This window comes from Pyrenophora tritici-repentis, chromosome 6 (genome assembly GCF_003171515.1).
Source record: "Pyrenophora tritici-repentis strain M4 chromosome 6, whole genome shotgun sequence".
Lineage (NCBI taxonomy): Eukaryota > Fungi > Ascomycota > Dothideomycetes > Pleosporales > Pleosporaceae > Pyrenophora > Pyrenophora tritici-repentis.
In genome coordinates, this window is record NC_089395.1 from 2,710,741 (window position 1) to 2,729,727 (window position 18,987).

General features: G+C 51.6%; 7 protein-coding genes across 7 annotated transcripts; 4 read left to right on the forward strand and 3 right to left on the reverse strand.

Annotated features, from left to right (window-relative positions):
• Positions 1-733: 733 nt before the first annotated feature.
• On the reverse strand, positions 734-1,116 carry PtrM4_122580 (uncharacterized protein; the record flags this gene model as incomplete). Its single annotated transcript, XM_066108531.1, has 2 exons — positions 734-1,033; positions 1,060-1,116. 2 exons carry the CDS (start codon positions 1,114-1,116, stop codon positions 734-736), a joined length of 357 nt encoding a protein of 118 aa, XP_065961716.1.
• Positions 1,117-2,830: 1,714 nt separating this feature from the next.
• Positions 2,831-3,045, forward strand: PtrM4_122590 (uncharacterized protein; the record flags this gene model as incomplete). Its single annotated transcript, XM_001935501.2, has 2 exons — positions 2,831-2,927; positions 2,987-3,045. 2 exons carry the CDS (start codon positions 2,831-2,833, stop codon positions 3,043-3,045), a joined length of 156 nt encoding a protein of 51 aa, XP_001935536.2.
• A 3,306-nt stretch (positions 3,046-6,351) lies between these two features.
• PtrM4_122600 (uncharacterized protein) lies at positions 6,352-7,453 on the forward strand (the record flags this gene model as incomplete). Its single annotated transcript, XM_001935502.1, has 2 exons — positions 6,352-6,556; positions 6,852-7,453. 2 exons carry the CDS (start codon positions 6,352-6,354, stop codon positions 7,451-7,453), a joined length of 807 nt encoding a protein of 268 aa, XP_001935537.1.
• Positions 7,454-8,738: 1,285 nt separating this feature from the next.
• Positions 8,739-11,743, forward strand: PtrM4_122610 (GlgP, Glucan phosphorylase; the record flags this gene model as incomplete). Its single annotated transcript, XM_001935503.2, has 8 exons — positions 8,739-8,930; positions 8,992-9,271; positions 9,324-9,695; positions 9,744-9,909; positions 9,956-10,179; positions 10,227-10,330; positions 10,376-11,275; positions 11,324-11,743. The coding sequence occupies 8 exons, from the start codon at positions 8,739-8,741 to the stop codon at positions 11,741-11,743; spliced, it is 2,658 nt and encodes an 885-aa protein (XP_001935538.1).
• Positions 11,744-12,229: 486 nt separating this feature from the next.
• On the forward strand, positions 12,230-13,432 carry PtrM4_122620 (Yip1 domain containing family; the record flags this gene model as incomplete). The annotated part of the gene is made up of 4 exons (XM_001935504.2): positions 12,230-12,274; positions 12,403-12,454; positions 12,518-13,087; positions 13,164-13,432. 4 exons carry the CDS (start codon positions 12,230-12,232, stop codon positions 13,430-13,432), a joined length of 936 nt encoding a protein of 311 aa, XP_001935539.1.
• A 2,440-nt stretch (positions 13,433-15,872) lies between these two features.
• On the reverse strand, positions 15,873-16,941 carry PtrM4_122630 (uncharacterized protein; the record flags this gene model as incomplete). The annotated part of the gene is made up of 3 exons (XM_001935505.2): positions 15,873-16,256; positions 16,302-16,772; positions 16,825-16,941. The coding sequence occupies 3 exons, from the start codon at positions 16,939-16,941 to the stop codon at positions 15,873-15,875; spliced, it is 972 nt and encodes a 323-aa protein (XP_001935540.2).
• An 814-nt stretch (positions 16,942-17,755) lies between these two features.
• PtrM4_122640 (tyrosine protein phosphatase 4) lies at positions 17,756-18,673 on the reverse strand (the record flags this gene model as incomplete). Its single annotated transcript, XM_001935506.1, has 1 exon — positions 17,756-18,673. One exon carries the CDS (start codon positions 18,671-18,673, stop codon positions 17,756-17,758), a length of 918 nt encoding a protein of 305 aa, XP_001935541.1.
• Positions 18,674-18,987: the final 314 nt, after the last annotated feature.

Here is an 18,987-nt window from a genome sequence, read left to right on the forward strand (position 1 = left end):
GATAAGAAAGAGGTGGTGGTAATGGAGCTATTTATGCCTTGACGTGGAGCACCTGTTCTTCAGTCTTCAATCATCGAGCAGCGGCAGTTACACATTCTTTCTTCACGACATCCTCAGTCTGCCTAGCCCCTGGCCTCTAGTCCCTGAGCCCTGGGTCAGCTCAGACCGCCATTCGGAAGTACTCCCAGTCGACCCTCGACCCGTGAGCATCTAGACAATTCCGGAAGAGTCTTTGGGACACTTTGGCAGACTGAAAATACAAAGTTTGGCTGATAGAAGTCGTACGGGTGTCGGCGGTAAGACCAGTCCACACTTGAGCTGTGAGGATGGAGACAAGTTGGGGAGATTCTTTGGCTGGTGGTTCTCCTCGATTGCAAATTTTCTGCGTTGATGTAATCATTTGAAGAATTTTTGACGCGGTAGTTTTGGGGGTGCCTCGCTGTAAGGAGACCCGTACCATGCTACTACCGTCCGTGCGCATCCAATGCAACAGGTCAGCCAATGCAACACCAAAACCACACTAGTATACTAAAAGATGAGGCTGTAGAGCCACCCACAATAGCTATTATCGCGAGATTTTGTAGTGTAGTAGTAATTATATTATTGCGATAAACTTGCGCTACTTATATTTACTTGGTACCTTGGTGGTGCGGCCCTGGCGGGTCGTTTAAGTTGGGACGACAGGTGCAGCCACCTCGGCTTGTACACGTCGTGCAGCATCACTAACACCTTTTTAACGCTTCTGCTTTTGAGAGGAGCTTTGTGAGGCCTTACGCTTGCCGTTTTGGGACTGTTGTATAGCTTTTTGAGAGTCGCGAGCTGCTTTTCGATGCTCTTTTTCAGCCCGTTCTTTCTCTCGCTTCTTCTCCCTCGCCTCCTTGAGCCTCTCTCTCTTAACACGCTTTTGTTCGGCCTCCTGAAGCTTGTTGAGTCGCGATTGCTCCTTCTCCTGAGCCCTCTCTGCTTTTTGTGCTTTTTCGAGTTGTAGTTGTTGTTGTCGAGCCGCCTCATCGTCCCGAGCCTGACGGACCTTCTTGGGAGACTAGAAGACGGCTCCACCGTTATACTCATGAGGATTGTTGAGTTGTAGAGTGTAGGACTTCTTTTCCCGCCCATTTCTGATGCCCATAGCCCGCCGGAGGCCCCTTACTTCATGCCTAAGGAGGCTTGCCTGGGTGGAGATGTGATGGAGACTTCGGCGAAGCTTTTTGACCTCCTTATTGCGTTGATCTTTCACCTGACGTCGTATTATACCCTCTATTTTGACCCAGTCTTCTTCAGAAAAGCATGAAGATGAGCCGTCATCTGAATTGTAGCCCCCTTTGACGAATCTTTTAAGTATAACCTCGGCATTAGGGGGGTAAATACCTGTAGCTTTAAAGGACTTTATGATCGTTGGAGGCTTAAAAGCAGTACACTAGGCGCTCCAGAAGAGGTGAAAGAAGTCTCCTTTTACTATTGGGAGCAGCCCCTGGCTGTCCTAAAGGTACTTCGCGAGCTCATTTGAGTAGGCGTCCGAGAGAGGTTTGAACAACGATACATCCAGGGGTTGAAGCGTGTGGGTAGCGTGAGAGGGAAAGACGGCGAGGAGGATCTTGTTGTCGTTACAGAAATTGATAAAGTCCATAGTAACATGAGATCCATAGCCATCAAGGATGAGTAATCGGTACCTATTGACTCCTGAACGCCTCGTCTCCCTTATGAACACCTCCTTGAGCTAGGCAAGCCCTATATCGTTGTTCGTCCGACCCGTTGGAGAAGACGCCACGAAGACTGAGTGCTTTTCGGCGTCAATAGCGTCAACCTATGAGGCTTGTAAGGTCCCAGCGTCCAATTGGAAGATAAGGGATGGACTTAAGGCTGTACCATCGGCGCAAACGCATGCCAATACAGTAATCCATTGAGTATTGCCATCTTGAAGGCATGCCCTAACCCCCTTTTGATCATATAACACCTTGTCAAACACGCGTTTTGATCGCCCAAGGCATCTAATTTGAAACCCCTTTTCATCTATATTGTAGATCTGAGTAGGTTGCACCCTATACTCTATTATTTTGGCATGCAGAAGCTCAAAATACAACTTGTATTTAGCCCCTAAGTTAGCTTTGTGACGTTTGCGGTCCATCCTAGAGGTGTAGCGCGATATGAGTTCAGATGGGTGTCTTCTTAGAAACCGGGAAACCCAGGTTTCTAAGACCTCTTTTCCAGCCAAAGACGACGCAAAATTGCGTATTATTGTCCTCGTAGGTGGCAAACGTCGCTCGGAGAGCCCTCTGATGTACTCTACAAGCTCCTTCTCTTGTTGTGGGTGGAGGAGACGATGCATAGTCCCCCTAGGCTGCGTTTTGCCTTGGTGTCTTCGAACGAGCGTAGAAAGCTTAACACTAAACATTTTCGCGATTTGGCGGTACGAGAAATTATTGCTAGCCTCACGCGATTCCAAAAATTCAATCGCTTCTTGAATGGGGTCCATATTGGTGGAGTTATGACGCGTTTTGTGAGTGGGTGGTTGTGGTTTTGGTGTTGCATTGGCTGACCTGTTGCATTGGATGCGCACGGACGGTAGTGTCGCTACCATATAAAGAGTCTTTGGAATATTTTGACAACTGCCAACACTAAATTTGGCTGATACAAGTCGTACGAAAGTTTGTGGTAAGTATTGATCTAGAGCACAATAGGGAACTTCAAGTCCACGTTTTGGCTAATGCAAGTTATATGAGGTTCGGTGGTAAGCATTGATCTAGAACACAGTAGGAAACTTGAAGCCTGTGTTTTAACAACATGAAGATCTCTCAATCTTGCACTGTCCTTGCTATCCTAGCATTCACGCATGCTACTCCTGTCCCCGCAGACAACCCTCAATCTCTCGCTCTCCTCCCACGCAGCGACTCCGGATCTACAGATGTCATTGTACACGAGGCCACACAGTTAGCCTTACCTCTCCTACCTCCATAAACTTACTTTCTAACTTTCTCCTCCTCCTCAGCAGCAGCACTCTGGAAAAGCGCACCATCGAAGGGAGTACAACGGGCTATACTCCAATAACCAATGTGAAGAAGACCTTGACGCTGGCTGCTGGCGAGGTCGTCTTCGAAATCACCAGACTCACCGGCACGGGTTCAGAGTCTACGTCTACAACTATTTGGAACAGTCCATCTCGGCGTATATCAGCGACTTGCCCGGCGCTCCTGGTGGTGATATCTTCGCAAAAGGTGTTAATGGGCAGGCTTCTGCGTATGAGGATATTACTATTGCGGGAAACCACAATCTTAAGATGGAGTTCAAGTCGAACTATTAGGTCATGGAGGGGTGGCAGGTAATGGAGGAGTGGCACGGGCGCAAGTTGTCAGGCCCTGGCCTACACAAACCTTGGGACCTTGGGGGTCTCAGCATAATCTAGAGTACACGACAATTATCCATTGCTACCCGGCTCTGTAGCGATTCATATAAGCAATACAATCACGTTATCCTCTACTCCAGGGCGCCATACAACGGTGCTGTTGACATGACTCGTTTAGGTATTCATAACAGCCTATTTTCAATTATTTGTTAGTAATGCTGAAGCCAGGAAATCGTCCACGCATGGTCCGTGAAGCCGTCGAGCGGTACTGTGGCGTATCTTTGAGTTTTGGGAGAAAGTTGGCTGTGCTGATGCAACACGGCAGGTGGGCCAGCTAAGCTAGCAAGAGTGCCTAGACAACAACCACAAAAATACAAATACAAATATAGCCCCCTGACCCATCCATCCACCCATCCCCTTACTCACGTCCACAACACGCCTCACACAACCCAGACTCTACTCCTCCCTCCCCCAACCCAGCCCAGCGCGAACGAAAAAAAATCCGGTACCCTAACCCCCTCCGCCTCCCATCTGAAACAAGCTGTCTGACAATCACCACCACCACCACCACCCGCCAAAGAACAATTCTCTTCTCGACCGGTTTTGGCACCACCGGACTGGCTGGCTGGCGGGACAGGCTGAAAGAGCTGAACGAGTGTTCGGGACACTACCCAACTACCGCACTAGCTAAACAAATACCGATCGCATGAGGTCATATGATGGGGTTTTAGCACGCTGGATAGGCTATTTGTGATTCGGATTCGGATGACGGGTGCAGTGAAGATGGAAGGGAACTATTGGAGAGGGTTTTTTTTCTGGAGGCTGTTGTGCTGGGCTGGGCTGGGCTGGGTTAGTGCGGGTGATCGTTTTGTGTTTGTGTTACTGGGAGTTGGGTGTGCGTGGTAGGTAGGAGGGATGGTGAGTGGGCCGGTAGGTGTAGGTAATTGACATGACTAAACTGAGCATCTCATCGGCGTAGGCGCAGGCGCAGATGCACGTGCGTGTACAAAACTGTTGGATAAGAGAGAAGCACCGAGTGATTATCTTGCGGATTTGATTTTTCCTTTCCTTTCTCGTGTATGCGAAAGATGAATGTGGAAGAAGATGGACGTTGGACATGTTTGTTTTGTTGTGCTGACATGGCTTCTGGACTCGATCTACATGTCTGCATACTAGGTGGGGAATGGGGTCTAGATTGATGGATGGGGCGTGGGTCTTTCACATGTTTGTTGGATCTGACACTTGCAGTATAGTAATCCTGCTCCACGGAAAACAAGATGCTGGCGACAGCAAAAGAAGTGAAATCGCGATGATGCTGCATGTGTCGCTGAGATGCGGCGGATGGTGCACGCACAGGTGGGTTCCCTCGCAAGCCTCGCACGAAGCTAGAAGCGAAAAGCCTAGTGGCATGCATGTGGTAAAAGCGGTGTTTCACGGCGGCCGTGAAGACGTTATTGGATTTGAATAGAATCTTTTCTTAGTCACGTCCGTCTGTGTTTTCGTAGTGTGTCCGCGCGCAAAGAATATTTGAATGGAGCCTGGTGTGGAGCTGGCAGAGAACCCCCGTAATAGCAGCCCCCCAAAAAAAGTTTGGTCTAAACGAAGGGAAAAATAGACGCGATGGACCGCAATACGAGGCGCCGAAGCCGAGGTGCCGCCACCACCCACCTTGTCTGAGCGTCTTCTCGGGCTGCGTATTCGCCTGTATCGCGAACTCAGATGCACTGGCACTTGTCGCTGGGGGTAACTGGGTAATTTACTGCTTGCTGCGCCCCCAGAGCTTGGATGTGGGGTGGGGTTCGCGGAACGCTTGCTACCTGAGGCCGTCCCCTTTTTTGCACGCTGTTGGTGCGTATCGGAGATAGCCTTGTTCCGGCCGCCCGTATTCGCGACTGGTAGCGTGTGTATCGCAGAGTGCGTGCTCGATGCTTCGGAACATGGCGGTGAGGGAACAGCCAGCCCAGCAGCTTTCGGGTACTCTCAGCGGCCGTGGCGTGACGAAGAAACGTTCAATCGAGGCCTAATGCAGGGTAGTGACAACGGACCTCGATAAGGTTTGACGTCAAAGGAAGAGACTGATTCGGGGGCAGCGGGATGGTGATTGTCTTGGTATGTCTTGCAGTATTGTGGCTTTTGAGCTTTTGGGTAGTAGTCGCTACTGGTCAGTCTTGGGTGGCTTGAACCAAATGACGAGCGTACGGGAGCGGAGGCATAAGCTTTACCGCAGGATGGTATACGGGATTGAGGGGGATTGGTGGGGGGATACAAGGTCTGCATTGTATTGGCTTCCAACGGGCATCAAGGGCAAGCCGAGACTCTGCGAGTGCATATGAAGGGCATATTGGGCAAGGTAGTGGAAATGTGCAAAGAATCAATGTTAGATTGTATTGCGTTTCTTCCCACCTATCTTGCGCCATGGAACACCAAGCCTCGCATAGTCTCGACCGAAGGTGCATGTCTCAGGCCTGTGGACAGCTACATTTAGGTTTGGCTCATGCAAACGGCTCCATGAGCTGTTCCACCTGACCTAGAATAAGATGCTGCATCTCACGCTGCACATAGCAGTACACAATTTTCGCCAGCTGCACACGCCATCAGTAGTCTTCTGCGGCAACCTAGCGCAAACTTGGCTGGTGCAGGTCCTAGCGGAGAGCGTGCGCGCGCCTGTGAATTGGTGGCACGGCAGGGAGACGGCTACTGTGTCCACGGAAGTACAGGGGAGCAGCTAGCGACAAACGCTACCGTCATCCGCTTTCACCGTCTCGGGTTTTCCTTGGGCGTGCCTTGCACGTGTATATAGCATTGCAGATGCCCTCACTCTACACGCTCTTCTCCACTTTGACGACTTTCCATCCTCGACTGCTTGTTCCCGACCCTGTTCTATCGTCGCCCTCTGGCCTTTTGCATTGCACGACTGAGCTCTCTGGTCAACTCTCGCTTACGACTTTATACCGCTGCCATCGCTACTGGAAAACAAAGCATTTGTTGAGATTGGAAAACACGCAAACAAAATGAACTCGCCCGCGCTATCCATCACGAGCGACATGACGGACGAAGAACTGGACAAGTACTTTGCGAGTTATGTTCCTCTGTCGAACCTGCCCACGCCTCCGCCAGCAAAGGAGCCCACACCCGCCCGACCATCGACACCATCATCACCGCAAACATCACAGGCCTCAACACAGTCATACGACATCATTCCTCCGCAAAACGAAGGTCAGTCCACGTCTGCAACCCTATTATCCCACATGCCAAAATTGCTGTTTATGGAACATGCATGTTGTGGTTGAGTCGGTCCGGTCGGCAGAGCGACGTTCCCCTGCATTATGCCGGCCTTGACGCACGTCATGGCTCGTCTCATCCTCCTTTTCCAACCCAACATCCCTACTCCACAATTTGGTGGTGTTCCTGTCGATCCGACATTTGCTCCTACCAGATGCCCCTGCCGAGACTCGCCCTATTGCCACTTGCTTGATTCGCTCCTGACCTGAGGCTAACATACTATGTATAGTATACGCAATCCACCTCGCCAACCTTGTGCCACTCAACGTATCCACCCACCGGCCCCATCCATCAGTTATCCAGGGTTTCCTTGACCGCGCAGAGCTTCCTGAAGAGATTGTTGCCTTTTCGGCTTGTATACTGGATGCCTTGACGAACCGGTTTGCTACTACGTGGCGGGATGCTTTGGCACCAGGGGACCAGATGAGCGACGGCAACGACTTCCGTAAACTGGATCCGCGACAGACTCTCCACGTTAGCCCCGACGTCGTTGTCCTGGCCGCCCTTTCCCTCGCACATGGTTTTCTCGTTGATCGAATGAGGTCTTCGCGGCACTGGAGCATCAAGGAGAGCCGGGCCGCCTTTACAGTGCGAGAGATTGAAGCGACTAAGAGAGCCATGTTGCAGGACATGGACTATGGCCTATCCCGCATTTCCAACGATAGAGTGCAGCGGAGGCTGAAGAACATGCAGCGAGCCAACAAAGTTCCTGCACACACTTCGACGCCAAGCACAACTCTCCCAAAGGACCGTCGACGCAACGTCTCGCTCAGTCTGCAAGGAGCAGCCATCTGGCAGTTTGGTGTGCAAACCCCCGAGCCCAGCCCTTGAGGAAGCTCGTCGCATGCGAAACGAATCTCGTTTAGTCGATCATGTCATCATATTCCGTTTTGCTGCGTTTCTTCACGATACCCACATATATCTGGCGTTTCTCGCTTTGAGTCGCATTGCGCATCTATCGTTCACCATTTATCGGTGTTTTTCGGCGTACACTTGGCTAGGGATTTTTGGTGCTCGTACCCACAACAGGCTCGCTGTGGGCTCATCTAGTTTTTTTGGGGGGGGGTTCGAATAGCGTGGGAGGATGGCCGATGTCGACGGCCTCGGTGTCTTTGTCCATGTATTTTTGCCGCAATACCCGCAGTGGTGATTGGAAGTCGTCTGGACTGTGCGCAGTCGTAGTTGTAGTAATTCACGCAATGCTGAATACGGGTTATTTTGATGCAACCTTGTTAGTCGTGCAATACCAAAATACGGTCTCTTGAGTCACGGGCTTTTTTTTTTTGCACAATTGCATACATCAGTGACTTGCTTGTTCCGGGGCGCTCGGCCGTGATTGCCGAGTCGTGCCACGTCTGTTGTTTTGAAAATTCGATAATGGCCTCAGTTCTTTTGGTAACGCGGTACGTCGTATCGAGAGAGCACACATTTGGTGTCCGATGACGGCCTGGATGTGTCGACGGGTATGCAGACGTGTGCCGCACAGCCTGACGCCAAGCTCGGCTCATCGACGTCACGTCTTTTTCGGTCTCAGTCTGGCCATGGCAATTGAAATCACGCTACGACGCGCCCAGCTTGCACTAACAACTATTGATGCACTCGGTTATTGGATAGAACCTATGTCGCGTCGTCGCCGCTTACTCCGCGACGGTTTCTTGGGGTAAGCTACCCCGCTTAGGTCTGGTTTGTGAGGTGCTGCATACATGTTGCATGTGAGAGAACTCAACAGCTTGTTGTCGCTGACAGCTAGTTATGGCTTCATGGTGGGCTGCTTCCCCGCATCCTACTGTTAGTCGTGCTTGCTCTCCTGATGTGTTTGGAGTCTTGGTGCATCGTCCAATACGGCTACAAGCGGCTGCTACAGACACGCAATTGGCTTGATGCTCCCAGCAGCGTCTTGTGTGGTAGTGATATGAGGGCATTGTGCAAATACCACTGCGCTTAACGTGTATCTTTCCGACACCCTTACAAGTGCAGCTGTTCACTGCAACTAGTCCCTGTACCTTGGGCCTCCTGCCCACCGGACCCTATATACCCCCCTCCTACCCCGCCCCCTCCCCTCTTCCCTTGACACTCTCCCAGCAATTTGCCTTTCCAGCAATTGCACAATATCATCATGGCCGCGAACCCCTCTCCCCGCGAGCGCAAGCCCTCGACGAGCGCTCCGCTCTCTGATCTGCAAGGTCCCGTTGGCCCCGCCTTTACCCGCCCAAAGCACAAGAGGACGGTAACTGGCTTTGGCCCCAGTGATATCAAGACTGTCGAGGCGAGCATCCCAGAGCCTCAGCGTGAGGCCTGGAAGAAGTTTGTAAGTCAATTGCCCCGCTTCATCTTCTGTGCTTGTATTCTGAGGCTAACGCGGCGAGTAGATGCCCACGCCCTTTACTACAGCAGACGACTTTACCAAAGACACTGTTCGCCATATCGAGACGACGCTTGCTCGCTCGCTCTTCAACTGCGATGAAAATGCTGCATACGCTGGAACGGCCCTGGCCTTCAGGGACCGTCTTGTCTTGGACTGGAACAAGACACAGCAGAGTCAGACCTTTGCTGACCAGAAGCGCGTATACTATCTATCACTTGAGTTCCTCATGGGCAGAGCTTTGGACAACGCCATGCTCAACGTCGAGCAAAAGGAGACTGCTACTAGTAAGCTCATCTCCCCAAACAACAGCCATTGGCCCCTCTAACATGTCTTCAGAGGGTCTCAGCGACCTCGGATTCCGTATGGAGGACATCGTCTCCCAGGAGCACGATGCCGCTCTTGGAAACGGTGGTCTCGGTCGTCTTGCCGCCTGCTTCCTTGATTCCATGGCATCCCTAAACTACCCAGCCTGGGGTTATGGCCTACGATACCGTTACGGTATCTTTAAGCAGGAGATCGTCGATGGATACCAGGTCGAAGTTCCTGATTACTGGCTCGACTTCAACCCCTGGGAGTTCAAGCGTCACGACATTGTCGTTGACATTCAATTCTACGGCTATGTCAGCAAATGGCAGGATGACGAAGGCAAACAGCAGAGTGAGTGGGAGGGTGGTGAGGTTGTCCATGCTGTTGCTTTCGATGTACCAGGTAAGCTGTTCTAGAGTCGTTCTCAACCCAAAATACTGACCCATGCAGTTCCTGGCTACAAGACCGGCACCTGCAACAACCTCCGTCTGTGGGGAAGCAAAGCAGCTAGCGGCGAATTTGACTTCCAGAAGTTCAACTCTGGCGAGTATGAGAGCTCCGTAGCCGACCAGCAGCGCGCCGAGACTATATCCGCTGTGCTCTACCCCAACGACAAGTACGTATATCTGGCTGTCATTGGGTTTATTACTGACTCTGGATAGCCTTGACCGTGGTAAGGAGCTTCGATTGAAGCAACAATACTTCTGGTGTGCTGCCTCGCTTTACGACATTGTCCGTCGGTTTAAGAAGAGCAAGCGCGCCTGGAAGGAGTTCCCCAACCAAGTCGCTATCCAGCTCAACGACACTCACCCGACGCTCGCCATCCCCGAACTCCAGCGTATACTTGTCGATATCGAGGGCTTGGAATGGGATGAGGCGTGGAGCAGTAAGGAGACCATGGCCCTGAGAAAAGCATCGCTAACACATTCGCAGTCGTGCAAGAGACTTTTGGCTACACCAACCACACTGTGCTTCCTGAGGCGCTTGAGAAGTGGTCTGTACCGCTCATGCAGCACCTCCTCCCCCGTCATCTCCAGGTAAGCTTGACTTTGAAATCCTTTGGGCTTAGCTAACACATACAGATCATTTACGAGATCAACCTGCACTTCCTCCAATTCGTCGAGCGAAACTTCCCCAAGGACCGTGAGATGCTCGGACGTGTTTCCATCATCGAGGAGTCGCAACCCAAGATGGTCCGCATGGCCTACCTTGCTTTGATCGGCTCACACAAGGTCAACGGTGTGGCCGAGCTACACTCTGATTTGATCAAAACCACCATCTTCAAGGACTTTGTCAAGATCTATGGGCCTGACAAGTTCACAAATGTCACAAACGGCATCACCCCACGAAGATGGCTGCACCAAGCTAACCCCAGGCTCTCGGCATTGATTGCCTCCAAGCTGGGTGGATACGAGTTCTTGAAGGATCTCACTCTGCTCAACAAGCTAGAGGCATTTGTCGATGACAAGGAGTTCCGCAAGGAGTTCGTTGACATCAAGTACGCCAACAAGGTGCGACTTGCAAAGCACATCATGGAGCACAATGGCGTAAAGGTCAACCCAGAGGCACTCTTCGACGTCCAGGTCAAGCGTATTCACGAGTACAAGCGCCAGCAGCTGAACATCTTTGGTGTCATTCATCGCTACCTTCAAATCAAGGCCATGTCCCCTGAGGAGCGCAAGAAGCTGACTCCTCGTGTTTCAATCTTCGGAGGCAAGGCTGCACCAGGGTACTGGATGGCCAAGACGGTTATTCACCTCATCAACAAGGTCGGAGACGTTGTCAACAACGACAAGGACGTTGGCGATGCCCTCAAGGTCATTTACCTGGCCGACTACAACGTCAGCAAAGCAGAGATCATTTGCCCTGCCAGCGACATCAGTGAGCACATCTCAACTGCCGGTACTGAGGCGTCAGGTACAAGTAACATGAAGTTCTGCCTCAACGGCGGTCTGATTATTGGAACCTGTGACGGTGCCAATGTAAGTCTGAGCTCAAACGGTCTTTGAAGAGTTACTAACGTTTAATAGATCGAAATCACCCGCGAGATTGGTGACCAGAACATATTCCTTTTCGGCAACCTTGCTGAAGATGTCGAGGACCTCCGCCACGCACACATGTACTCCAAGTACGAGTTGGAGCCGTCGCTTGCCAATGTCTTTGACGCGATCCGCGATGGCAAATTTGGAGATGCTGATCAGTTCTCCGCCCTCGTCAACGGCATTGTCGATCACGGCGACTACTACCTGGTATCGGATGACTTTGCGTCATACATCAAGACACAGGAGCTCATTGACGAGAGCTACAAGAACACAGAAGAGTGGACTACCAAGACCATCACCACTGTCGCGCGTATGGGCTTCTTCTCCAGTGACAGGTGTATTGATGAGTATGCCGAGGCTATCTGGAACGTCGAGCCGCTCCAAGTCAAGAGCGACCCTGCTCCGTAAATGATGAGTGGGAGCGATGCAAGGCAAGGATTTCATGGTAGATGTTAGATGGTATCCTAGATCAGTAGATAGGGACGTTCTCGTTTATGATGATGATAATGAACATCTACTTTGTCTCCTTGGATCAGACGACCCGTTCGTGATGTATTAATGACTTCGTGTTAGCTAAAGTCATGAGAATCATTGAAAGCAGAGCGAGATTCTCAATAAATAATATTTAAACCAAGGATCATGTGCTTGCCCAGTATAACTGTATCTACTATTCGAGCATGCTGTCACGTCCTGGTGGTGGCGACTGGACCCTGAGAAGGGCGGCCCACCCGCGCCCGCTCCGAATCCACCCTAGCGCACGGTCTCGCGACGACGACGACGCGCGCGACGTCAACCGCAATCTGGCCGCTGACTAGAGCTATTCACCCAAACTAAGCTCCGCAAGCAGCAGCACATCCACAAAGAGCTTCCACCCAGCCCAACCGGAGCTTCACCATGGCGAACAGAGGCTATGATGTAGTTGTGGACGTCGACCAAGAGGTATGTGCAATTCCACGACTTAGAAGAGGCGCATGCATACTAGAGTTGTCGCTTGCTGCTTGCGACAACTTACAAAAGTGTCCCCAACAGGCTGGTCATATTACAGGGCTTACCATTTGATTCTGCAGGGCGACCTAGGCCATACTGATCTCCAAGAAGATCTCGAATTCCACAGTTCGAGTATGTACAATTCGCTGGCAGTTCCAACATAACGAATGATCCTCTAACACCAACCTTTTCCAGACTTCGACACGCAACCCACCCCACGCTCCGGCGGCAACAACAACTCGAAAATCCAACCCGACTCCGCCTCTGCATCCTTCCTCCCCGGCCCCGCTACAGCCAGCACCTCAGGCGGTGGTAATGGCGGCGGCGGCAGCTCACGAAAACACTACCTTTGGTCCCTAAACTTCTATGCCCAAGCCTTCGACGTCGACACAAACGAAGTCCTCCGCCGCTGCACCAGCACCCTGTACCCGCGCGCGAATTTCCTCGACGTACTAGAAGGAAACCCAGACCTCTACGGCCCCGTGTGGATCGCCACAACGGTGATTGTGATATTATTCCTCACGGGGACGATAAATCAGTATCTGGCACGTAAAGGCGAAGAGCACTTTGCGTATGATTTTAAGCTGTTGAGTGGAGCCGCGGGATTGGTGTATGGGTATACGGCGTTTGTGCCCGTGGGGCTGTGGGGCGTGTTGAAGTGGTATGGGAGTGAGAGTGCGAATTTGTTGGAATGTTGTTGTCTTTATGGGTATGCGAATTTGGTTTGGATTGCGGTTAGTTTGGTGGCTTGGAGTCCGTGGTGGAGTGAGTTTCCCCTCCTTTCATCTCTCTTTGTTTGTCTGTTTGCTGGGATAAGATCACTAACATTCATCCCCCACAGTCGTCAACTACACCGTCGTCGCCCTCGGTCTCGCGGCAAGCGCCTTCTTCCTCCTACGCAACTTGTACCCCGTGCTCAGCACCACGGAGGCGAAAACGAGTAAGATTCTGCTCATCGTCGTCCTGGTCCTACATGCTGGCTTCGCAATTGCTATCAAGGTGCTTTTCTTCGCGGCCACGAGTCCCGTGGGACCGAAGACTGGGGATAAGGGCGCGGGCACTGGTGGTGATGAGGCAAAGGGCAGTATGCTGAGGATGTTGTTGCGGTGAGATGGGTGGCATGTATGGACTCCTGTCTTGACATGTGTGTGGAGTGTGAAGATGGGTTAGTGGGCTATTTGCGTGACGCTTTGCTACTGCTGTGTTTGGCAGCGCGGTGTATGGGTTTGGGTTTGGGTATGGTATTACTTGGATAATTCTACCGAGACCTCTTCTTTTATCTTGTTTCACATTCGAACATGGGAATGCATCTAGATTTTCTTGAGGGGAGTTTCATTACAGTAAACTTACTACATTCTCAGCAGGGAATTGTGGTACTAACAAGCTACGTCGCTGACACTGCTGCTGCTGCTGCTACTGGTTGCTGACACAACTCATATCCAACCATTTTCAACGCCAAAAGGCTTGACTTGCTCTGTGTGGCATGCTGCCAATTACGCAACTCCGTCTTACATTTCGTTATGACTGCGAGTGACGCACAACTGCGTATCCGTATCCAAATCCAATGCCAACAGTTGGTTGTGCTCTGAGTAGTCCATACACCTACTCAAGCCACCCGGTACACCCACCTACTTCTCACACCAAACACCACACCAATCATCCCCAGCACAAACAATCTCATAGCAACAGTCTCCCACATTTACAACATTCCAACATCGGGATCGTGTAGGAAATCAACACCACCACCACCAACCAGTTCTTCCGCCTATATCCCTTCACCACTTCTAAAAGCGCCGGATCTATAGGTTTTGCGCATCTACGTCGATTGCGTTTGCAGATGTGTTTCCGAGGGTGATGCGAGGGCGTGTTGGTAGCTGTTTTTGGGTGGGAAGGAGAACGGGAGCTAGAGCTGGAGCTGGAACTGGGATTGTGATTGAGGATGTGGATGTGGATGTAGAGTCTGGGGTGTGTGTGGAGACGTTTGCGGAGGTATTGGCAAGTCCGTTTGTATAGCCGGTTGCTGGGGAGTTGGCGTGTCCGTTCTGCACTGAGGTAATGGCGTTGCTATTTGAGGATGTAGCTTCTAAGGCGCGTGTGTAGCCGTTTGTGTAGGCGGCTCCTGGGGTGTTGGCGATTCCGTGGCCATTCGTGTATTCATTGCCTGGGGAGTTGGCGTATCCATTTCCGCTTCCGTTTGTGTGTCCATTCCCCACGCGGACAGTGGTATATGTGTTTCCCTGAGTATCCACGTATCCATGTCCTGGAACACTAGCGTATCCATTCTGCCCAAAGGTATTCGCATTTCCATTCTCCCCCAGAACATTCGCATACCCCTCCCCCTGACCACCAGCAGTAAAACCACTCATCCCATTCGACACACCCGCCGGCGCCAAACTAACCAACCCATCCCGAATGATCCTATGCCGTGGCGGCGGAGAAGTAAAAGTCCCCGCTACCGGCTTGATTTTCTTCTTGTAGGGACCACGTTTCTTCCTGATTTGGGGTTGGCCTTCGGTCTGGTGTTGAGGCGGGGTCGTGGATTGGAGGGATGTGGGTGTAGGTAGGCCAGCATTAGGACTAGGCGTGGGACTAGAAGCTGCAGAGGTGCTCGAAGCGGGAGGAGGAGGCGGTTTGAGGGGTTCTAGCGGGCGCGTCCAGGGTGAGGTGTAGAGCATGTGTGGGGATATTGTTGTCCTTGGTGGGAAAGAAGCAGAGGCAGAGACAGAAGTAATACTGGTATTAGTGTAGTCTTGTATAAGCGGACCACTATTCTGCAATCTCTCATGTGCTGCCTTCAATCTCTTTATTGTGTCGGCGATATGCGGCTGGTTTACCTTCAATCCTGGATGCTTGTCTGCTTCTCTCCATAGTTCCTCGGCGTGTTGTTCCCGAGTTTGCTTACGGATACGGCGACGAGGTGTATGGTCCTGGAATGCTGGGTCAGTCATCACGGCTTTTCTGTCTTTCCATTGTAGCCAGGATGTATATATACGCTGGGTCCGTGGTGTATTGGGGCCTGGCATGAATGGCCGCCATTGTGGTGGCTGCGGTGGCTGCGCTGCGGCGATACGGTCTTTACGTCTGGTTTCAGCGAGTTCAGCTTCGGCGGCATCGCGTAGGAAGGCGGCTTCGACGTGGGTATTGGCGTGTTTTTCGCGGCTTTCATCGATGCGCTTGCCGGGACACTGAGAGAAGATGTTACAAAGTCTGCAAAACAGAGAGTATGCAAGGGTCGAAGGGGGCCAACGTACTATTAAGAGACCCTCACGGCTTCTGTCACTATGAAGATGGCCCTTCCTGCGACAATACTTGCATTTGAGGTCTTTTTCGGGAAGCCGGCGAGAAGCAATGTTACCCTCACTAAGCATTTTCTCGAGTCTGGCTTGGTATTCGTTGTCTTGCTGCTGGACGATAGCCTCGCTGGATTCGTGGGACTCTACAGTTCTAACTATATCGCTATGATAGCGTTCTGCCTCGGGGGATTCTGTAAAAATCTACACAACTTGTTACCACCGATAGTTGCATGTAGGTTGAGTCACATGTTCAAGCGCTATCCAGATACCTGAGACTGGGAGAGGGGGCGAAATACTTGTACAGAAGGTAGCGTAGACCATTCGCCTAGCAGAGTGCCCGGTAAATGCTGCTGCTTTAGGAACTTGATTGCTCGGACGACTTGCGCTGGCGGAGGCTGATCGGGGTCGATGATGGCATCTGGGTTCCTGCGCTTCAATTCTCGATAGTACAGTGGGATATCCTCGTCAGTGTTCCAGGCTTGGCCATTCTTCTCTATGATGTCGAGGAGCTCTGTGCGCGTGATCTTCAAGAGGCGCTGGACTGGGTACAAGGTGTCGGGCTGCCCAGCTCCGGCAAAGTCGTCCTGAATCTCGTCGATGATGGTCTGGCGCAGTGAGGGCCAAAGCGATTCGAATTTGACCTAGCATGTTAGCATGTAGTTGAGATTGAGACATGGTCGGCTTACCGTTGCGTCGCTCTCGTCTGGGCTCCAGCGCTCCCTCAGTTCCGCATACCAGTCGTATGTGCTAGTCGCATACATTTGAGCAAAGCGAGCCTTGGTCTCTGACACGCGTTTCGAGTCGTTCTTCTTCATTGCTTCCACCAGCTCTTTCATTCCGTGCCCCTCAAACTCTGCTATAGCAGTCGGTAGCGGAGGTGGCACGTTTGTTGGGAGCGAAGGGAACGCCGCTGATTTGAGGCTCAAGTTGTCGGGCGGTAACTCAGATGCAGTGTCTTTGTGGAGTCTGACGGCGCGTCCGGCTTGGGTGCGCACGCGCGAGTCATACTCATCTGGCTCTTCGGTGCGCATGCGCTTCCTTTGCTTGATCATCTTGATATTGGGCATCTTAGGCTGCTCGGGGGCGTTTGGAAATATCGAGTGATGGGCTCCGACAGTACGAGGCACTGCGAATATAGGTGGGGGGAGCGAGCCCTGCTGCACTTTGTGAGCCTGAATTGTTCAATGTGGTGGGACCGGGGAAGCGAACCACGGTATCAGGCTTTGTAGTTTTTGGCTCTGGCGGATCATCAGCCTCTTCTCCATCTGCATCCCTGTAACGTTTGGGGGCCTTCAACTTGTTCCCAGGCCGCAGAGAATAGGACATGTTATGCGACTGTAACGATAATGGTATGGTTCACTAATAAAAATTCCGTGAACCAATGAATGCGTGTAATCCGTGTCGAGCCTAGTGAGAATGAGGCGGAACAATACGTTAGTGTTAGTGGGCGAATTACGGAAAGGCGAGGTGAAGGTCAGTTAGCAATTGCCGCCACCTGGACAACGAGAATCAGCTAGTGGGATAAACCAACGCAGGAAGGAACTCGTATCACGTCTCGTTTTCTGAATTTTACCTGCCGGTTCTTACAGAGTTTTGAAATAATTTGAGTCGGCGGAAGCCTACCATTAATCCTGTTCGTTTTCCCTGGAAAAGCAGTGGAGCCATTAAACATGACTAACATGATAGTACGACGGCATAAGGAACATTGACATGCACATGTACAAGAGAAAGAACTTGATATGAGGACGAGAAAAGACTAGGTTTTCGCGAAGAGTAGAATATGTTAGGAATATGTACTGTACCGTGATGCTGTTTTTCCTTTCTAATGAATCCACCTCTTTCGACTCATCCTTGCGCCCCACTATTCAGAGAGGGTGCAAGAAACCATACAACGTCATAATCATGTAAGAAGGATGAAACCCATTCGTCCCTGGCACCCATGCTTACCATAAAATACTTAGGAAAGGTGTCGTCGATACTCGGTGTGCCCTTCTTTCTGAAAGCATCATTTGATCGACCAATAGCCTGGAAACCTTCAGACATGCTCACATCGCCGAAAACGCCATAGCTTATGCGGGTATAATGCTAGATAAAACGCCTATACAGAAAAACGAAGCCAGTCGGATGTTCGAACGCGAAGCTAGCGGTCCTGAAATGGAGTAATCTCGCGACCACTGAAGCGAAGTGCATCTGATGCATCCATTCCGCCACTCATATCCATATCGTCGTCGTCGCGTGTGTCATCAATACCTCGCTTCTGTTTCGTTGACGATGTATTGCTAGAGTCGATCTGCTGCACCGTAATCGAGCGCCGCGCTTCGACAATGTCCCAAAAAGAGCGGAGGATATTTTTCAGAACATCATCGAAGTTGACACAAAACCGCTGCGCTTGGACGACCTGCATAGCTTTGACATGGTCGATATTTTTGAGCGTCTGCATAAGGTACGCTGCTACCACTGCGGCTGACTTCTCATTGCCAGACTCGCAAAAGACTAGGACCTTGCCGAACGTGGCTTGGCCGGTAGTTTCTAGGTTATGTTGTCTGACACGCGCGACGTGTGTACTGATAATGTTCGCTGCTTCGGCGAATTTGGGCGCGAGATTGTAGAAATTGTAGGCCTCGATGCTGCGCACCTCCAGACAGACTTCGCGAGCCGCTTGTAGGGCTCCCATCATGCTGTTTGGCTGTGCGCGAATAGCCAGCACCATGGTGATTCCCTCGCGCTCGAGGAACGCCTTGTCCTTGGCTGCCACCATGGGCCCCAAATAAAGCCAGGGAAGGATCATCTGTGCGTTCCTCCGCCGTTCGTATGCCCATTCCATAATCGTGTTTGACTGTACGGTACCTTCGAGGTCTAGTTCGTTTAGGAAGCTCATGTCGACCTCCCCAGAGCCGATACGTAGCGACAGGCATGGCATATCAGTCGCAAGTGTGGGCGGGGGAACGATGATCCGAGGGGGCGTGGGCAGACGATAACTATACTCGTGCTGGGTGCGCATATGCCCACTGGGTAAGCTGGACATGGCTGACTCCTCACGACGGGCCGCCATAGTCATAGTGTGAGTGTTGGTGGTTGAAGCGCGGGTAGAGAATTTATGGACGGATGCTGAGGTGAAGAGAGACCTCTGCAGCTGCGGTCCTCTGATTCACTACCTATCAGTGGTGGCGTGCCGAGAGGCAAGTGTGAAGCTTGGAAGCGTGTTGAACTGGTAGGAACGACTGGGAGGCGTTGGGCTTAGAATCTCGCAATCTGCCGAAGTCAACACGACAGCTCACGTAAAGATATTTAGGGTGCTTGACTAGAGAAGGAGACGTCTCATGGCAGAGGATACGGAAATGGCAAGGCACCTACGATACACGATCCACGATC